The sequence below is a fragment of the Buceros rhinoceros genome, unplaced genomic scaffold, assembly GCF_000710305.1.
Source record: "Buceros rhinoceros silvestris isolate BGI_N320 unplaced genomic scaffold, ASM71030v1 scaffold26867, whole genome shotgun sequence".
In the NCBI taxonomy this organism is placed as follows: Eukaryota; Metazoa; Chordata; class Aves; order Bucerotiformes; family Bucerotidae; genus Buceros; species Buceros rhinoceros.
The window spans coordinates 470-16910 of NW_010420805.1; the positions used below are offsets into that span (position 1 = coordinate 470).

At 50.9% G+C, this 16441-nt stretch overlaps 1 protein-coding gene across 7 annotated transcripts; it reads right to left on the minus strand.

Annotated features, from left to right (window-relative positions):
• Window positions 1-227: 227 nt before the first annotated feature.
• Window positions 228-15490, minus strand: MFF (mitochondrial fission factor). 7 transcript variants are annotated; one of them, XM_010139446.1, is made up of 8 exons: window positions 15270-15490; window positions 14555-14720; window positions 13609-13697; window positions 10367-10441; window positions 7421-7579; window positions 2447-2509; window positions 693-777; window positions 228-359 (listed from the first exon to the last, which is right to left on the minus strand). In XM_010139446.1, exons 1-8 carry the CDS (start codon window positions 15488-15490, stop codon window positions 228-230), a joined length of 990 nt encoding a protein of 329 aa, XP_010137748.1. The 7 variants fall into 7 exon arrangements, with proteins under 7 accessions (XP_010137748.1, XP_010137751.1, XP_010137749.1 ...); XM_010139449.1 differs by lacking the exon at window positions 10367-10441 and having other exon boundaries at window positions 7421-7462; window positions 15270-15454; XM_010139447.1 differs by lacking the exon at window positions 10367-10441 and having other exon boundaries at window positions 15270-15454.
• Between the last annotated feature and the right edge of the window lie 951 nt (window positions 15491-16441).

Genomic DNA, 16441 nt, shown 5'->3' on the forward strand with positions numbered 1-16441 from the left:
TGGGGGGCAGCCGCAGCACGGGCAGGGGCATGGTGGCGCTGCCGCATGCAAAGGAGAGACTGTGCCCTGCACCGGTGACAAACATCCTGGCCGCCCGGCCAGCCTCCCTCGGCACAGCCGCTGCCTGTGGGGAAGCTCCCAGGGCAGGAGCATTGCCATTCCAAAACAGAAACAAAGGGGGTTGCGCATCGCTTGTGCCTCCAGCCGCGGCGCCTCTCCAGCCGCGCCTAGCGCCGGAACCACAGCCAGCTGTTGAGCAGCCAGAAAGCCACCGTGATGGAGTACATGATCATCTCCCGCTTAGCCCGCTCTTTGTTTTCCTCCTCCAGCAGCTGCAGACGGCGATTAAGTTTGATTATCTGAAAATAAATAAAAGCTTTTAGTACTCTGCACACTTCTTTAGAAGTATTTCTAGAAAGCCAGACTTTCTAGAAGCTTCTGAACAGCCATGTAAAATCACTGTCTCAGCCAGATGGATTTCAAACCCTTCATCATTTGACTGTCTGCATTCAGTCTTCTGCCCCTGCAGCCCCTGGGAAGGGGTCAGACTGCCTGGACTCCCCTCCCAGCCACAGAGAGGTGCAGGCAGGATCCCTCGCCGCTCCCCCGCGGGTACCTGTGGGGCAAACCCCCTCCCCATTCTGCCAGGCCAGCTGCGTCTTAACGCTCTCCACTGCCGGAGCTCTACAGACCTGTCGCCTTAAGGAGGTGGCATCGACGGCGGTCATGTCGTCCGGCGTCCCCTCCAGCGCCGTGTCCAGGGTGGAAAGACCATACCTATCGAACAAGGGAGACGGCTCAGCTGCCCCGCTGGGCCAAGGTCAGCAAGTACCACCATTTACCAGCAGTCGAGCAGATGGGGGTTTGGTGGTGACACAGGGAAGAACTGCCAAGCTTTTCCCAGCTTTTACAGAGGTGTTCCAACAGGGTCCTGGCTGAACGGAGCATGAACACGCCAGGTGGGCAGGTGCTGGGCTGAATCTGGGTTTATTGCTCTCCACGTGTAGGCATTTCTGAAGAGCCTCCACGAAGCCAGACTCCTTGCTGTCACCTCACCTCTCAAAACACCATTCCCAGTTATTTAGCTGATTCGTGAGCCCAGAAAATTGCCTGAGCTAAACCATCAAAGTTGTGAGAGACCTGGTGACAGATCAGAAAGAGCCAAACGGAAGAGAACTGGGTGTCTTCTGCTTGGTACCACCTAAACACCCCCGTGACACTGGCTGATGAACGATCTTGGTCACACAAACTCAGTGCTTTAGCAGAGAGCCTGCACACACACGAGGTCCTGCACAGAGTCCCTGATGCTGCCCCCCCATCTCAACACCTCAGTTTCCGTGTTAGCTCCCCTAGACTCGCCTTCCCCTGAGGACACGCCAACAGCCACTGCGAACAGCGCGGGAACTCCCCTCCAAACGGCCACTCCCAGGACCCTGCGAGCAGAGGGCCCAGCGCCTGCGGCACCTCACGCTGCAAACTCAGCACAGTTATTTTAAAATAAACCTGCATTAATTATCAACAGTTTGAACATTTCTGCTGTGAGAAAAGCCTTTGCACACACAGAAACAAATCGAGTTTTCCTTACTACTGCAGGTCCTCTGAGAGCCAAGGAGATTGAGAAGGGTCTTTCTGCAGCTGTTTTTAATTCACAGCAGATGGCACAGAAGTGAGACAGTCCCCTGGCTGTCCCTCTCAGCTCCTGAGGAAGTGGAGGGGCTCACCACCCCCGTGAGGCGGGCACGCCGCCCTCAAGGGCACGTGCCCTCTCCACAGTCCCAGTGAATCGCTGCTGCTCCACCAGCTCCCAGACCACGCCAGGTACTACCTCAGGCCCTTGGGAAGATCTCTTGGATGTTACAAGAGCTGAACTCCCCGGTTGGAGAAGACGCCCCTGCTTGCACCTGGTGCCTGCCCCAGCCCTGGCGCCATCTGCATCTCCGAGAAACCTCGGGAGTGCAGCAGCCAAGGGGAACAATGGGTGGGGAAGGGACCATGGCCTTTCCTTCACCCTGACCACGAGGTTACACCCAGCCCCACTGAAATGACGTTGACTGTCCCGGGCCCTAGCAGTGACAGGGCACCCAGGTGCAGGGGACAGCCGCAGGCTCGGCACCGAGTACCTGGGAAAACGGGGTCACACGTGGCCACATTTTTAGCAATAAAAATGAGACTCACTGCTGAACAGAAAAGAATTGTTCTGTAACTAGCAGCCTCCCCTGCACATCACGGGCCAGAGCTCTGCAGCACGCTGCGTCTGACAGACTAGCAAGGCCTTTGCAGGTGACTCGGGGGGGTAAGGAAAAAAGGCCTGGAATCTGCCAGGAGCTGAGAGGGAGCCCAGAGATGAGCATTGTGTTTTAAAGTAAGGGCACTGGAGAAAGTGAAAGAGAGGTCTGAAGTCTAGAGGGGAAATCAGTGGGTCACGACTAACAAACAAACAGTTTACCTGGTGCTGTCGTGATGAGGGTTAGAGGCAGCGGTAGCAGCTGACCCACCACGTAACACTGGCCTACAGCCGGTTTGGTAGGGAGAGAGCACAAGACAGAGAGAGGAAAGGACAAACAGAGAAGAGGTGAACCACACAGAACAAGGAGCATCACAGTCCTGCCCCGAGACCTGCACAGTGTTCCAGCCACACAATGTCTGCTCGTCGTGTTGTACGTGGCACTTCCTCACTCATCTCACTCCAGTTTAATCAACACCGGATGATCACACAGCTGAGACACACCAGGCAGAGTTTGGATGATACAGCTTCACTGATGGAAGACAAAATGTTGGTTTGGGTTTGGGTGGAGGTTATTGGCCTCCTAAAATAACCATGGGTCACTTCATGTTTAAAAATTATCCCCTCAAAACCCAAACTCCACCCAATGGGAACAACGCGGGGGGGTGGGGATGGGGAGGTAGGGGGTGAGGAGAACCCAATGAACTATCTACACGTATTTGTAAAAGCCTTTTTAATCACCTCTCCTCCCTCTGGTAACGAGGTGTTAGTGTTCCATGATGCAGAACAAACTGTTCCAGAGCCTCACATCTTGTGCCAACGCCACAGGCGGTACCTGTGCCAAGCACTCAACACGTGTGCACCCCAGGCTGCGCAACCAGAGACAAGGACAGTCGAGGGATGAGGCCCTGGACAGCAGGAGCCCGTAGGAGGCAGAGGCCTTGTGCCGAGGAGCCTGGGAGAGCACCGTGGCCCAGCCCGAAACTGAGCAGGAACCCTACCAAGGTATCACAACCACTCGATTAATTCTGAGAGGATCAGGATCCAGGAGCCCCAGCAAACCCTGCTCCCCAGCACAAGCCTTACAGGGACACTGGATCCTGCTCTAACTACAGCCCAAGCGCAGAGCCCGTGTTTTGCACCTAGCCCGAGACAAGCCCTACAGTACGTTTCACAAAGCAGGGACCCCTGTTCTCAGGACACGCTACAAGAGTTTTCTGACCTCAGTCCATGAGGTCTGGCAGAAAGTTCCTGAAAAATGGGCTTCTGGGTTTTACGGGGGAGAGAGTTCAGCTACTCTCAAGTCTTGTCTGACAGATGCTGCACTAAGTACTTCAAGAAAACCGAGAAATCCAGCAAAAGCAGCTAGGGAGAAGGTGGGGGAACTCCTCTGCAAACCCCAGTCACCTGCCGTTGGTCAGCACGACTGCCCTGCTTGGGCTGAGAACCACGGGGCTCAGACACCCTGTCACCTCTCGGCCTCTGCGGTGGTTTGTGCCCAACAGCTTCACAGCTGCCGCACAACTACCGACCACCAACAGCTCACACTGCTCTTCCCAGGGAGAGCCATGGGCCGGGGGACTCGGCAGGGAACAAGCCTGGAGCACTGGGATCTGTGCGAACCAGGACCCGGACCTGATCTGGAGACCAGTCTGTGGTCCCACCTCCCGCACAGCCTGGCTCCTCAGAAGCGGTGCAGCTCACATCTTATTTCTCGACAGGCAGACCTGTCACATTTCCCTGCCACTCCCACGCTTGGGTTTATGTAGCAACAAAGAAAAATTTGTTCTACAGATCACAGGGGCCTCACAACTGAGATCACCCCACTCCAAAATCAGCAGCAAGTGTTTTGGTAAACACCGAATGCACGAGTAAGACATAGTCAAGCCATCAAATAAACACATCCGTCTTTAAAAAATGGAGCAAGAACACAGTGGAACTCTGCATCTTCTGGCTACTTCTGTCCACTCCACCCTGGTGGGTAACTGGGGATGAGAAGCGGCCGTAGCTGGAGGCCCGGGATGCTCCACACTTCGCTCTGTCACGCTGGGAACTCACAGCAAACCAGCTCAGTGACTGCGGGAGGACAGGCAGTATGGCAATGTCCAGCGAACCCGGTCTGCCTTCTGCTGCTTAGGGCAGAGCGTGGGGAGGGAATACCGCAGCGCTGATGCCATCAGGGACACACCATCTGGGAGGAAAACCACCAGGGCCGGTGGTTACAATCTGGGTAGCTGGGTCCAGCTGCCATCGTGTCTGTGCCCACACACAGGGGCTGGGGCCAGCATGCTCCCTTTGCTCTGCAGGGGGTGCAGCCCCGTTCACCCCTCCCTGGACTCTGACACCCTGGAAATCTCCGAAAGGCTGTAAGTACGGGCACTGGGGCTTTAGGGACATGTTCTGGACGTGAGCTGGGTAAGGCAGCTGAAGTGCAGAAAGGATGGGTGCCCTGAGGAACCAGCGACTGGGAAGGCTGTAAGTACGGGCACTGGGGCTTTAGGGACATGTTCTGGACGTGAGCTGGGTAAGGCAGCTGAAGTGCAGAAAGGATGGGTGCCCCGAGGAACCAGCGACTGGGTGCCCCGAGGAACCAGCGACTGGGTGCCCTGCTCTCCTCGCCTGTCTCTGTGCCACATGCCCTTACCGCAGTACAGCAACAGGCTGCTGCTTCTCCCAGGCTCCTGCCCACTTCCAGATCCGTTTCACGTTCTTCTGATCTACACCACCCCAATCCAAGGTCTAGCTCTCTTCTACGGTCTTTGCTCGCACCCCATTTTACTCCCACCATGAAACTATCATTCACGTGCTCAGTCTAAAAAGTCATCTCCTGGCACCTCAGGATGTGACATCGCTTTAAGGCATCACTAAAAGCTCCTTAAATGCAGGGGTGGGGGTGGGGCGGTGGTTGTTGGGTTTTTGTTGTTGCCTGGAGATCTTTCAAAGTCACGGGGTACAGGCCCTACAGTCATTCGACAGAAACTGAAACAGAAAAATGGTTAGAACTGGAAAACAAGACTGACCTACTGTCCTTGTCCAGGCTGAAGGAAATGCAGGAGTGAACAGACAGTGTGAGCAGGGGTCAGTGAACTGCTGCCCATTCAACCACCCTGCTGTGGGAGGAGTGCCGGCTGAACCAGGCACAGCCCGTCCCCTGCAGCAGCACACCCGGCACCCACCGCGAGCAGGCTGAGTACAGCAGAAAATGTTTCGGGGGAAAAAAAAAAAATAAAGCAAGCCATGAAAAACATTTCCAGTGAGCAACACAGAGTCAGACCTTGTTTGCTTAGAAAGATCTCTGCTAGTACTGAGCAGAAAATGTTAACAGGTGAGGTTTGAGAGAGAAAGCAGTTACAGAGAGCAAAAGAACAGGGTGCGGTGTGGAGCAGTTTAACATGAACAACACGCTGCACCATGCAAGTGAATCATCCAAATTTCACATTCCTGCGCAGCTGTGGAGGGACGGTGGCTCTCCCAGCACCCCCAGAACACACTGCCGCCTGACGGCATGGTCCTTGCTTTGGCACCTTCCTGTTCAGAGGAGATGAGGAACAGGTCTCCGTTCCTTCCAGGAACGCTTCAAGAACTAACCCAGGCCAGGAGAAGAGAGGCAGCTCGTGACGCACCCAGAACCCTGGAAATTTTCTGACAATCAAAGTAAGCTTGAAGCATCTGTGGCATTGGTGCGTGTCCCCCAGAGTGCCAGAAAACAGGGGAAGGAAGCCAGGAACAAACGTGCTGGCTTCACTGCGGGCTGGGGAAGAGGCTAGAACTCACTCCAGGCTGCCTTTTAACCAGGACTGTGTCCCTCAGTGCTGTTACTCACAGACCATAAACAAAACAAGCTTGTAATTCCATCTGATTTTCAATATTGACAAGAAAGAAAAAGGTATCGCTGTTGGACTGCTGACAGACATCAGAATCTTAACAGCTGCAGCCTGAAACTTCACAGCATTAAGTCACGGTTAAGCACCCAACTCTCGGAACTTCAAGGGGAACTACGTCGCTCCTTTCTTTCTGGTTTTGTCTGGTTTGGTTTTTTTTTTTTTTAAGCCCCAGTTTAAGGGCACACAGGCCAGCAAGACCGGAGCTCACTGTGGTTCAGGAGTGTCAACATGGGCCCTCATGTACTGTCAGGTCAGCAGACACGGTGAGCTACTGGAGGTGCCAGCCTGGAAAGTGACTGCACACACACCGCCATTCACAGTAAGACTGGCTTGACAGTCCCGTTTTGTCACCAAAACGGTGAGAAAGGAAATCGTGTCACCCCACCACAAACCACTCAGGGTGCTGCTGGTGTGTATCAGCAGCCAGGGGCAGACAACAAATTCCTGAGGACTTCCTCACAGCCTTTCCTCCCGATGTTCCTACGCTGGAGACTACTGCCATCTGTACCTGGGCCCCTGGGCTAGCGCGCTGCCGACATGGACACTGCTTTGGTACGCCACCCTCACCAGCACCAGTCTTCATCAATGTTTCTGGAGTGTCCAACACGCCATTGTGGGAAGAGCCAAACTGGAGCAGTCCAAGGACACACCAGGTGGACCAAACTCCACTGAAGGGGAGGGAAATGCTGTGTGAGGACTCACAAGGCTGGTTTAGTCAGTTCCTCTCAAAGGTCAGCTTGTCCGTACAGCCAGAGACAGCGTTGCTCGGAGGCGCAGCCAGGTGCATGACCTTTCTCCACAAAGGGGCCACATCAGCCACGTACCCAGCAGAGCGGGCTGTTCCCAGCAGAGCTGAAGCAGCCTCAAGCTCCCACATGTGATGGAAGCCATGTCAACCATGCTTAGCACAATGTTCTACCCTGTCCCTGCACATGTTTTAATGCCTTAGGACAAAGTCCACCCCATCTTATTGACTGGCAGCACTGCTCACCGGCTGGCCCAGGGTCTGCTGTCACCTGCAGGTGACACTGACCGTGTGGGAACAGCTAGAGCCCTTACAGCCATGGACTAACACCTCCTCTTTGATTTTTGTTTGGAAGGAAACCAGACAAGGCCCGATTTGACTGAAACAGAAGCATTTTGAAATGTGAATTTTGGACAATTGAATTGCTTATGAACAGTGAAAGCAAAGGAAAGCAAAAGCAAATCATTTCACCTCATCATTTTGTAAACAGAAACCGAACTCCACTAAAAAGGAGAAAAGAAACAAAAAAAGCAGCAAAAGCTGGCAGAACCCGTGACAGCCAATCACCTGCGGTTGTCCTCCAGCACATCCAAGACCTGCTGGTAAGCCCTACGGGTGGAAGACTGGATAAACGACAAAATGCCGCGAGCAGAGGAAAGATTAGCTCCGTCTTCAGGGAACATACTGGGAGGACAGACCCGAGCCTGCTGCAGCGACGGTGTCACGCTGTTTGTACAAGCACAGTAAACGGAGAGAGAAACACTGGAGTCAGAGTTCAGATTTCAAACAGCTTTTCAGACAGCCCCCATTCCGAAACGCTCACCACTTGCTCTTGGCTCACCCTTCTCCCACCATGCCGAGGCAACACCCCACGCCCAGCCACGCAGGGACTGTGAGCTACGTTTACCCCCGCTCGGCAGACGCAAGCGGGCTTTGAGCTGTCATACAGGTTAGTTGTGGACAGTCCTTGTCCAGCTGAAGCTGGACCTGCTGGGGTCAGCGTGCAGGTCCTCACTGGCATCAGGGGGAAGAGGGGTTTTACGGGCATTGGCATTTGATACAATTCCACCACACACTCCCTGCCCAAACCAGGAGCTGTTTTCAGCCAGGGGACCCCACAGAGCCTCTGCAACAACAACTCCTCTCCAGGCTGTGACCGAAGTCAAGAGAGGATTTTGAATTGCACATGAACAAAGTTTAAAGACAACTGCAAAAAATTTTTTTTAAAAAAAGCACAGGATTCATGTCCCAGTGACCACAAATTACACAGTCTGACTTTTTTGACTACAATGCAGAAATAATATTTAAAGTGCAGAGGACGGCGATGCCAACACAACCATTTGGGTTATACAAACCTCACCTCTACCAGACAGAGATTGGTTTTAATAAACCGCCTTTGGCTTCCTCGTGCTTCCTCATGTTCAACCTGACTTTTCCACATTTTCCTTCACACATCAAGATATTTTTAATTTTTTTAATTGAATCAGGAAACTTTAATTAAAGGCAGGATGCTTTTTAAGACGAAGCAATTTGTGTTAATCGAAAATGCTAGCACAAACTCAAACCAAGGGCGAGTCACTGCTACTCTTCAGATCTCGGGGGAGTTTTTACTCCAAGATTAGCACCTGTAATGCAACACATGTCCTTCGCTGTTGACACGTGTGCTTTGCTCCAGCAGGTTCTGGATTTGGAATGCCAGTCTTCCCTCTCCTTAAGCCCAGTGTCAGCGGCTGAGTGCCTGGAAGCTGGTTTGGCACTGGGATAATCTCTAGAGGAGCCGTAACGGTATGGGTGCTCTTACGGTGAACACAGCTGCTCCCCAGCCAGCTGGCACCGAGACCGCAGAATGGAGTAAGACAACTCAACTGCAGAGACGTCACAGGGGAGTCACTTCAGCCTCTCTGCGCTTCAAGAGATGTGCCAAGACAGCAGCGGCTGCTCTCAGCTGATACCAGTCATTAGTTATCGCTAAACGCCAGAGATGTTCCTGCTGCTGTGGAGCACATCTGGACAGGAGAAACCCCTGCACTACTACATGCTCCCGGTTTTACAGGTGGCTTGTAAGAAAAGGCAGTTTCAAGAGATTACTTCATTCCTTCTAAGATATTATTCAATTCTAGCTTAAGAGAATATTTAGTTCCTTACATCATTTAATTATTTAAAAGATTACCTAACTCTATTTGCTCCTGGGTATGAGCTAAACATGAACGGACTCAAATTTTCTCTGTAAAGGCTACTGCTAGTGTTAATATCCTTCTGAAGTGCATAGCTTGAGAACGATCTCTCTCTTCCTCTGGGTCTGAAAGAGGAGAATTCTGTGAAGGGCTCAAATGTCCAGGTTCAGGAATATCAGGGGGAAAAAATAGAAGGAAAAATCCCCACACACAACAAATAAGTAGCCTCTTCCTTCTTCAGGGTTCAAAATTACTGTGCTGTAAACACTTGGTAGTCCTTTGGACTATGTCAGAGACCATGGACAAGAAATACTATGAGGCAAATATCTGATGGGCAAATCAGCCATAAGAAAAAAGTCTCTAACCTAAGGGAAGTTCTCTAACATTTTGTATGACTTCTCATCACAAGTCACTGTGGCTACCCTCTTCTCCATCTCTAGGGGAGCGGTCTTAGTCCTCGGCAGAATTTTGTTTCCAGTTTCTGAAAAGAATCCTTACAGACAGCCCCTGCCAGTGCTTTTAGTGCCTTTAGCACCCCCTGGTTACAGCCAGCCATCAGCAACAGCGTCTGGAGCCGCACCAAACCGTGTGCGATCACAGCAGCTGCTGTGGAAGAGCACGGTGACCTTCTGCACGCTGAGTTTTTAGCTTAGCAGTAATCTCCCCTAAAGCACCTCAACGCATCCACAGCGTACACAAGGTTTACTCCAGGTATTTGTCTGACTCATGGTTGTGGAAGCATCAGATGAGGGGTAATCATATTTAAACAGTTCGGGTGACTTTAAAGTCACCAGGCAGACAGACCGCGTTCTCAGCACAGCTGTGCACACCATCCCCTTTTTATCCCCACAGTCAGCATGAAGAACAGAATTTCTCAAACTGAACTCTCTAGGGATGTGTTTTTCCAAGGAAAAGGCTGGAGCAGAAAGAAAACTGAGTGCTGTCCCCTTTGCCACGCACTGCTGGTGGTCTGCTGGCTTCTGGTGTGCTCCGCAGCAGCCAGCTACAGCCAGCCAACACTTTGTTTCTCCAGCCATTCAAAATCAGCCGAAGAACAAAGAATCAAACAAACTTTTACTTTCCAGATCGGTTCTTAGCTGACGCTGTCCCTTCCGTTCACCTTCAGGTGTTTGTCCCTGTGTTTTGTACCCTGGGCAACGATTTCGCCAAGTTTGAGAAACCCTGGAGCAGCATTAGAAAGCACATGTTTGGTGCGGCACAGGCTGTTTCACAGCCGATACCTCCACAACAGGTACTTAGCCAGAAAATTAGTACTGCAGAGCACCACCGAGTTAAGCACACTCCTGACTTTCATACAGCCGGCAACGTTCAGGCTTACGTGCAATCCTCAGTTGAAAGAGGAGACTGGAACCGTGGCATTTTATTTCTTGGGACAGTGTCTGATCTGTACCACCTTGAATGACAATTGCAATCTCTTCAGTAAGCATCCTTATCAACAGAGGGGTTGTCAGTTAAGCTGTCCTTACTGCCGCACGGGCGGACAGTTCCTGTGCCAGCAGGAGCCCTCGCGCTAGTCTCAGGGGTTTTAGAAGCATCTGAGAATTACTGTCTGAGTGGGGCCCAACTCCTGAAAACTTCTCAGAACGGTCTCTCCAGCACACAGCTGGATGAGAAGAGAAAGACAACAGCAAAGACACTTACTTTACCAAGTAAAGAACACTGTGATAGGAGCCCAGCGAACTCCTCTGTTTCAGGTGGTCCTCGGACCATCTACTGCAGAATGTTTAATTTCATCCCTTTATAGGCACAACACATCTCAACGTTCTGTCCAAGGAGGACAACTGTGTCCTAGATTAAAGCTTGAGCATTACAGAAAACTCAAGCACTCAGTTAGACAACACAGGTTCCAGAAAGCAGTGCTCCATGTGCCTTCTCAACGCAGTCCTCATCATGGCATCCCAGCAGACTAACAGGAAGTTGAATCAAGGAGGTAAGACAGAAAAGCATTTAAAAAAATAAGAGAGAAAAGAAGTAATTGTTGGATAGGAATTAAAGGTTAATTAAAACGTGGACTCTCTCCTATTTGAAGACGTGAACCAGGCTCACACAAGTACAGGAATAAAGAGCTGACCTTTGTCAAGTTAGAGAACCAACGTGGTGGTGTCGTAACCTGACTTGACAGAGCATTCTGCCAAGAGTCTGCCATGCACAGAGACACATTTTGCACCTGGAGACAGACAACACTGGGGTGAGGGAGGAACGCCAGTCTCAGCGTCGCCGAGTGCCAACGCATGGTCAAAGAGATTTCTTTTTTTGGGTCATGCTGAGTCCAGAGAAGCTGTGCTGACATAAAAAGAAGCAATTTCTAGGAACCTCAAGGATTTCAAAGCATATGACCTAACATTAGGCACAGCACACCTTCTGTGGTAAGAGAGCAAGTACTTGGGAGGACAAGGGCAATGAGGGTCTACTACAACATGTTGTCTGCAGGTCAGCAAGGTGGAATGCTACAGTGAAGAGAGATCACTTCTTCCAGCCAGGCAGTGGAGAGCGCAGACACAGCAGGCTCCATGTTAGCTGCCTGCTAATGGTTTTCATACCAACAAGAGAAGAGACCCTGGATCAATCTAATGTTTACGTAGTTTCCTAAAGGACACTCAGAATGGAAACTGCTTGCCATTGGAAGTTTGATTTATTTGACAGGCAGCTTGCAGGCACTGGCACGGGCATCAGGAGAGGAGAACTCTTCTCCAAGTGTGCCATAATTTCCTGGCTTTTGTGACTGATGAACCAAGTGACACAAGTTACCAGCTGGATGTTCACTGGGCGCATCTGTTTCAAGTTTCCAGGATTCCAAGTAGGCACGGTACTGCTGAGCCCCTGAAGGGCTGTGAAAGGGTTAACAGACCGGCACAGCAAGCACTACCCAGACCACTAATGCGATATATCGCTACGAGGGACAGCAGAGCAGCCAGGGAGCTACACGGGTTTAGGCGGTACAGCCCTGTGTGAGAACGCTGACCGTCAGAGCTGATCTCACCGGCTCCCTGGATGGATGGCTGGGCAGACACAGCCCACGGCTGTCGGCAGACTACAGCAGCCTGGGGAGCGAGGATGGGATGATTTCAGGAAGTGGCAAGAATTCACACACTGCCTGTTTTTCCTTTAAGCACAACACAGCAAAGACCGGCAGAGTAGTGCTGGTAGCATCTAAAGGGTAAACTTCACAGGCAGCTTCCCTCACACGAAGACCATCTATTCCAGCACGCACCACGTGCAAACTATCAGAGAGGCACCTGAAGGCTGTTCCTGCAGTGAAACTCTAGCGCGTCCAGCCCAGCAGGACCCAACTGGGTGACTGACACCACAGGGCACTGAGCAGGCTGATAGAACATTTGGAGACTGAGCTGATCAGGAGCTCGGGGATGTGCACGTAGTTTTGCCAGCTGAGCACATATCTGAGACTCAGTGGACCTGAGTCCTGTGACACATGCAATCTGTAAGCTCCTCTGAAGCAGAAGACTGGCTAAGGAAGAAGAGGAAGATGTACAATAGCATTTCCGTGGAGATCTGGAGGAGTAGAAGGAGAATTTTGTATTCCATGTCTGGAACACGGACCAGAGAACATCTAACCAGCTTTAGACAAACTAACCAACAGGACACACAGTACCTCCTGGTGCGCTGGCGGCAAACGGAAGGAAACAGATGTTTCTAGGACATAATTCACCTGATCTGAGACTAAAAATAGGCAGGCCCTAAGTAGGTCATGAACTTACTTCTCTTTAGCTACTGAAAACTAAGTTTATGGTGATCAAGCAATAGCGTTACACAGTCTGCACCAGGACAGATGAACCCCATCTCACAGGGCTTACACCCAAGTCCTGTTCAGCCAGGGAAAGGACTCGTCACAGTAGCTGCATTGGGAGTCATTTATAGAGGAGTTAAAACCCGTTACTGCCAGGTGGAAAGACGCTGTCATTCAGAATAGACCTGGATTAATCAAAAGACTGTCATATCCAATAAAACTGTACGGGCCTGTGTGTCACCACAAGAATTGCTACCTCAGATGGGAACAACAGCTGAAGCTGGGATTCTAAACGCTAGTAGCCACTTTGCTCTCAAGAGATGAAGCTGTATTGGTATCTGTCAGTGTACATTAAGTACACGGACACTGAAGAAAAATGACATTCTCGTGTTTGAGGAAATGCACATATTCCTCCTTCTACGAATGAAAACCATGACAATATCAACAGTGGGAGAAATGGGAACAGCTTGATGCACAAAACTCAATTCCCTCAAAATTCAGAGGAAAAAAACCGTATTATGCCAGCTCAGGAACTAAAAAATGTCCTGAAGTATCAATTCACAGTGACTGGTGAAGCTGACTGTGAGCCACAAGCACTCCCATGCATCCGCTGTAAGAACACCCCTCACAAATGGGTCACCTCACCAAAGAGAGAGCGCAGAAATTGAAAAAAAATGCTGGCCTCATAATACTTAAAATCAGGTACTTGCCACCACGTAAAGTCTTAGCTGAAACCCCCCGCTACCAAGGAGGTAAGAGCACAGGAAGCAGGTACCGAGGCAGAGGCTGTGTCCCTGCGCCCGCTCCCTACTCACAGGGAATCGTTGCGGGCCAGCTGCCCGTTCTGTCGGGAGGCGTTCTCACTCATGGAGCGCTCGCGCTTCAGCCTGCCCACGGCACGGACCTGTGGAGAGGGGAGATGGGAGACGTTAGAGACAGGGGGTCCCAGAGACACCTGGAATCCACCCCGAGACTTGTCAGTTAGATGTGCCCTCAGATACAGCACACGTCCTCAAGGGTTTCACAGGGATTAGGAGGAAAACTGCTGATGACTGATCTGATGCTGGCACACGGCAAACCAGGGTCCAAACTTACTGCATCCCTGCTGCACCTGTCCATGCCACCCACCGCTGCCAAAGCACGAGCAGGGTTTTGCACTAAGAAAGCGATAATCTGTTTAATAGAGCTTCCTGGCACCAGAGATACAGAGAGAGCTGCTGGGCTCCACCAGGCTATAGGGCACACAGCTTCACAGACAGTTCTCTGTCCTTAAGATGTCCATTACCAGCATCCATCCCCCAGGTGTCCATCTTACACCAGCCTTTCAAGTCCGGTTGTCAGAGTTTTGTTAAAACTCCCTAATTCTATGTGGTGTGGCATCACCTGGAACTCCAAAGGTTAACCATGCACCTTGAAAGAATCCTCATTTGTTTTCTGATAACCTGCACATTAAACAAATCTCACTGCTTTCTCTTCAACCACAAGGGGTTTTTTGGTAGAAGGATCTGGAGTAGTTCTGCGGTGTTATTTGTGTGAGCACCAGTACGGGCACTGCACTCCACAGCCCCTGGTATCTGCCAGTTAAGGAAGGAGCTGCAAAGTCCTAACTACATCTACGACACAGCTAAAATAAATATTTTTCTATTTTCCCAATTTATGTTGGCACCAACCACATCTGCACCACAGTGCAGAAATCACCGGTCATTCACTTTCTTTTGCAGAATGCCTCTCAGCTAAGGAAAAAGCAAAACCAGTACTAGCCTCTTCATTTTGAGGTGTCTGCTGCGGAGGCTTTTCTAGGTCCAAAAAATCTAGTGGTCGGTCGCTAAGAGAAATAACACGGGGAGGAGTTTTCAGCGCCAGTGGCTTGAACGGCGTAGACTGGAGAAGGTCAAGGTCTGGTGGTCTGGAGAGTGGAATGTCTTCACTGTTACCTGCAAGAACATCAGCTGTCAACAGAAAGCACAAGGAAATCTGTGACTTGTGAGGCCTTCAGCAGCTCCAGTCTGCCACTGCAAAGCCCATGACCACGGACACTAAAGAAGTACCGACAGCGTCCACCCAGGGACAGACAGGTCGCTAACATCATCAGCATTCTGACTGTAATCCTGCACATTCTGCATAGACTGTTTCGTTATAGTTACTTTAGCTTATAGTTAATTAAAAAAAAAAATCAGGTGTAGATCACCAATTTTTTTTCTCCAGGAATGGTTTAGTAAGAGAAGTCAGCAATTAAATTTGCTGTTCATAGTTCATTCATTACACGTCTCCACTACAAGGTGTGCCACAACGGTTAATGCAACATTTTCCGAGTTTACAGAACTCCCCAAGTCAGAGCTGATGGGCAGTAACAACGTGGAAACCAGAAAGCCTTTTACAGGTTTTTCCTTCCAAAAATATCAGTACATATTTTTGTCCACCCAGGAATTTGGGGAGTTTAGATTTGCACCCATTTTTCTTTTCTGGAGGTGCAGACCCCCCTGCCACTACAATCCGCTCTGGAACCTGCATAGTTACGCTGGCGTTTGGAAACCCTTCCTGGACGCCCTTCTCGAGGTCAGCGTTCTGAGGAGCCACTTTGAGCTTCTCTGGGACCCTCATGCGCTGGCTGATCCCTTCGGTGTATTCCATCTCGTACTGGAGACGGTTCATCTCCGCCATCTCGGCAGCCGGAGACGGGAACGCAGCTCCACTCATCCTGGCAAAAGAAAACCAACGGCTGCAAGGTTTTCCAGCGTGGGAAACCAGCAGAAGGCGCCTTGCTGTGGTCCCTAGGCAGGCAGTCGATGCCCCTCTACTTCAACACCTACGGAAGCACAGTGTGGTACCGACGCCTGCACAGCAGCCGCTGCCCAGTGAAGTGCTTGCAGAAACAGCAGCGCTGGGACAGTCGCTTTGCAACACCTATAAACGACAGAGCGCTGCGCGGGTTCAGCCGCTCCTGCCAAGGACCTGCACCTGCAACACCCCCTTGTCTTCCTGCTCCTGCTACTTCTCATCTACTCCGTGTCACTGAGAACCGCCTTTGATGTCAATGCGACTGCAGTTTTTAACCCTTTTTACAAGGGAACAGCAAAACAAGAAACCAACGAGATCTCAGCAACAGAAAACTTAAAACACTTAAACGGAGCTTGTTAGCAACCCCCCAATTATTTAAAGGGAACGGAAATGAAAGTTACATTTTCTGCAACACAACCTGTTTCTTGTTACACAAACCATTTTACAGAAGTCATTATAATGGATCAGGGAGAAGGAGGACTTCAAAACTGGTACTTACTGAGCTAGGTAGCTCTGAAGAGGCACGAGAATAGAAAAGAAGTCTGAGGACAATGAGACAATAAAAACACAGCCTCAAATACAGGGCGAGTTCAGGACAGGGGGCAGCTGAAGCGTTACACAGCATTCAACCAGAGAGAAAGGAAGGAGAGGATCCAGAGGATAAGGGGAGAGAGAGCAGAGCTGCTGCGCAAGGTGAATTACCGGTGTTCAGAAAGAGTGAGGAGTTCCTCCTCCCAAACACAAACATCAGCAGAAGAGACAGGGATAAGGCAACGCACTCGGATGTGAGGGATGCCTCTTTGTCAGTGCACACCAGCTGTAACTGTGCTGCACCTGATCCCTACGATGCTGCAGGCGTCCCAGTTGACC

Excerpts from the sequence above, each read along its gene's own strand:
- MFF (XM_010139446.1), bottom strand. The coding sequence starts at position 15,490 with ATGAGTGGAGCTGCGTTCCCGTCTCCGGCTGCCGAGATGGCGGAGATG. Across the intron at positions 2,510-7,420 it reads GTGCTGGAGGACAACCGCAG|GCCAGTGTTACGTGGTGGGT; the intron begins GTGATTGGCTGT and ends AACCGGCTGTAG. Across the intron at positions 778-2,446 it reads CCTCATCACGACAGCACCAG|GTATGGTCTTTCCACCCTGG; the intron begins GTAAACTGTTTG and ends CTTGTTCGATAG.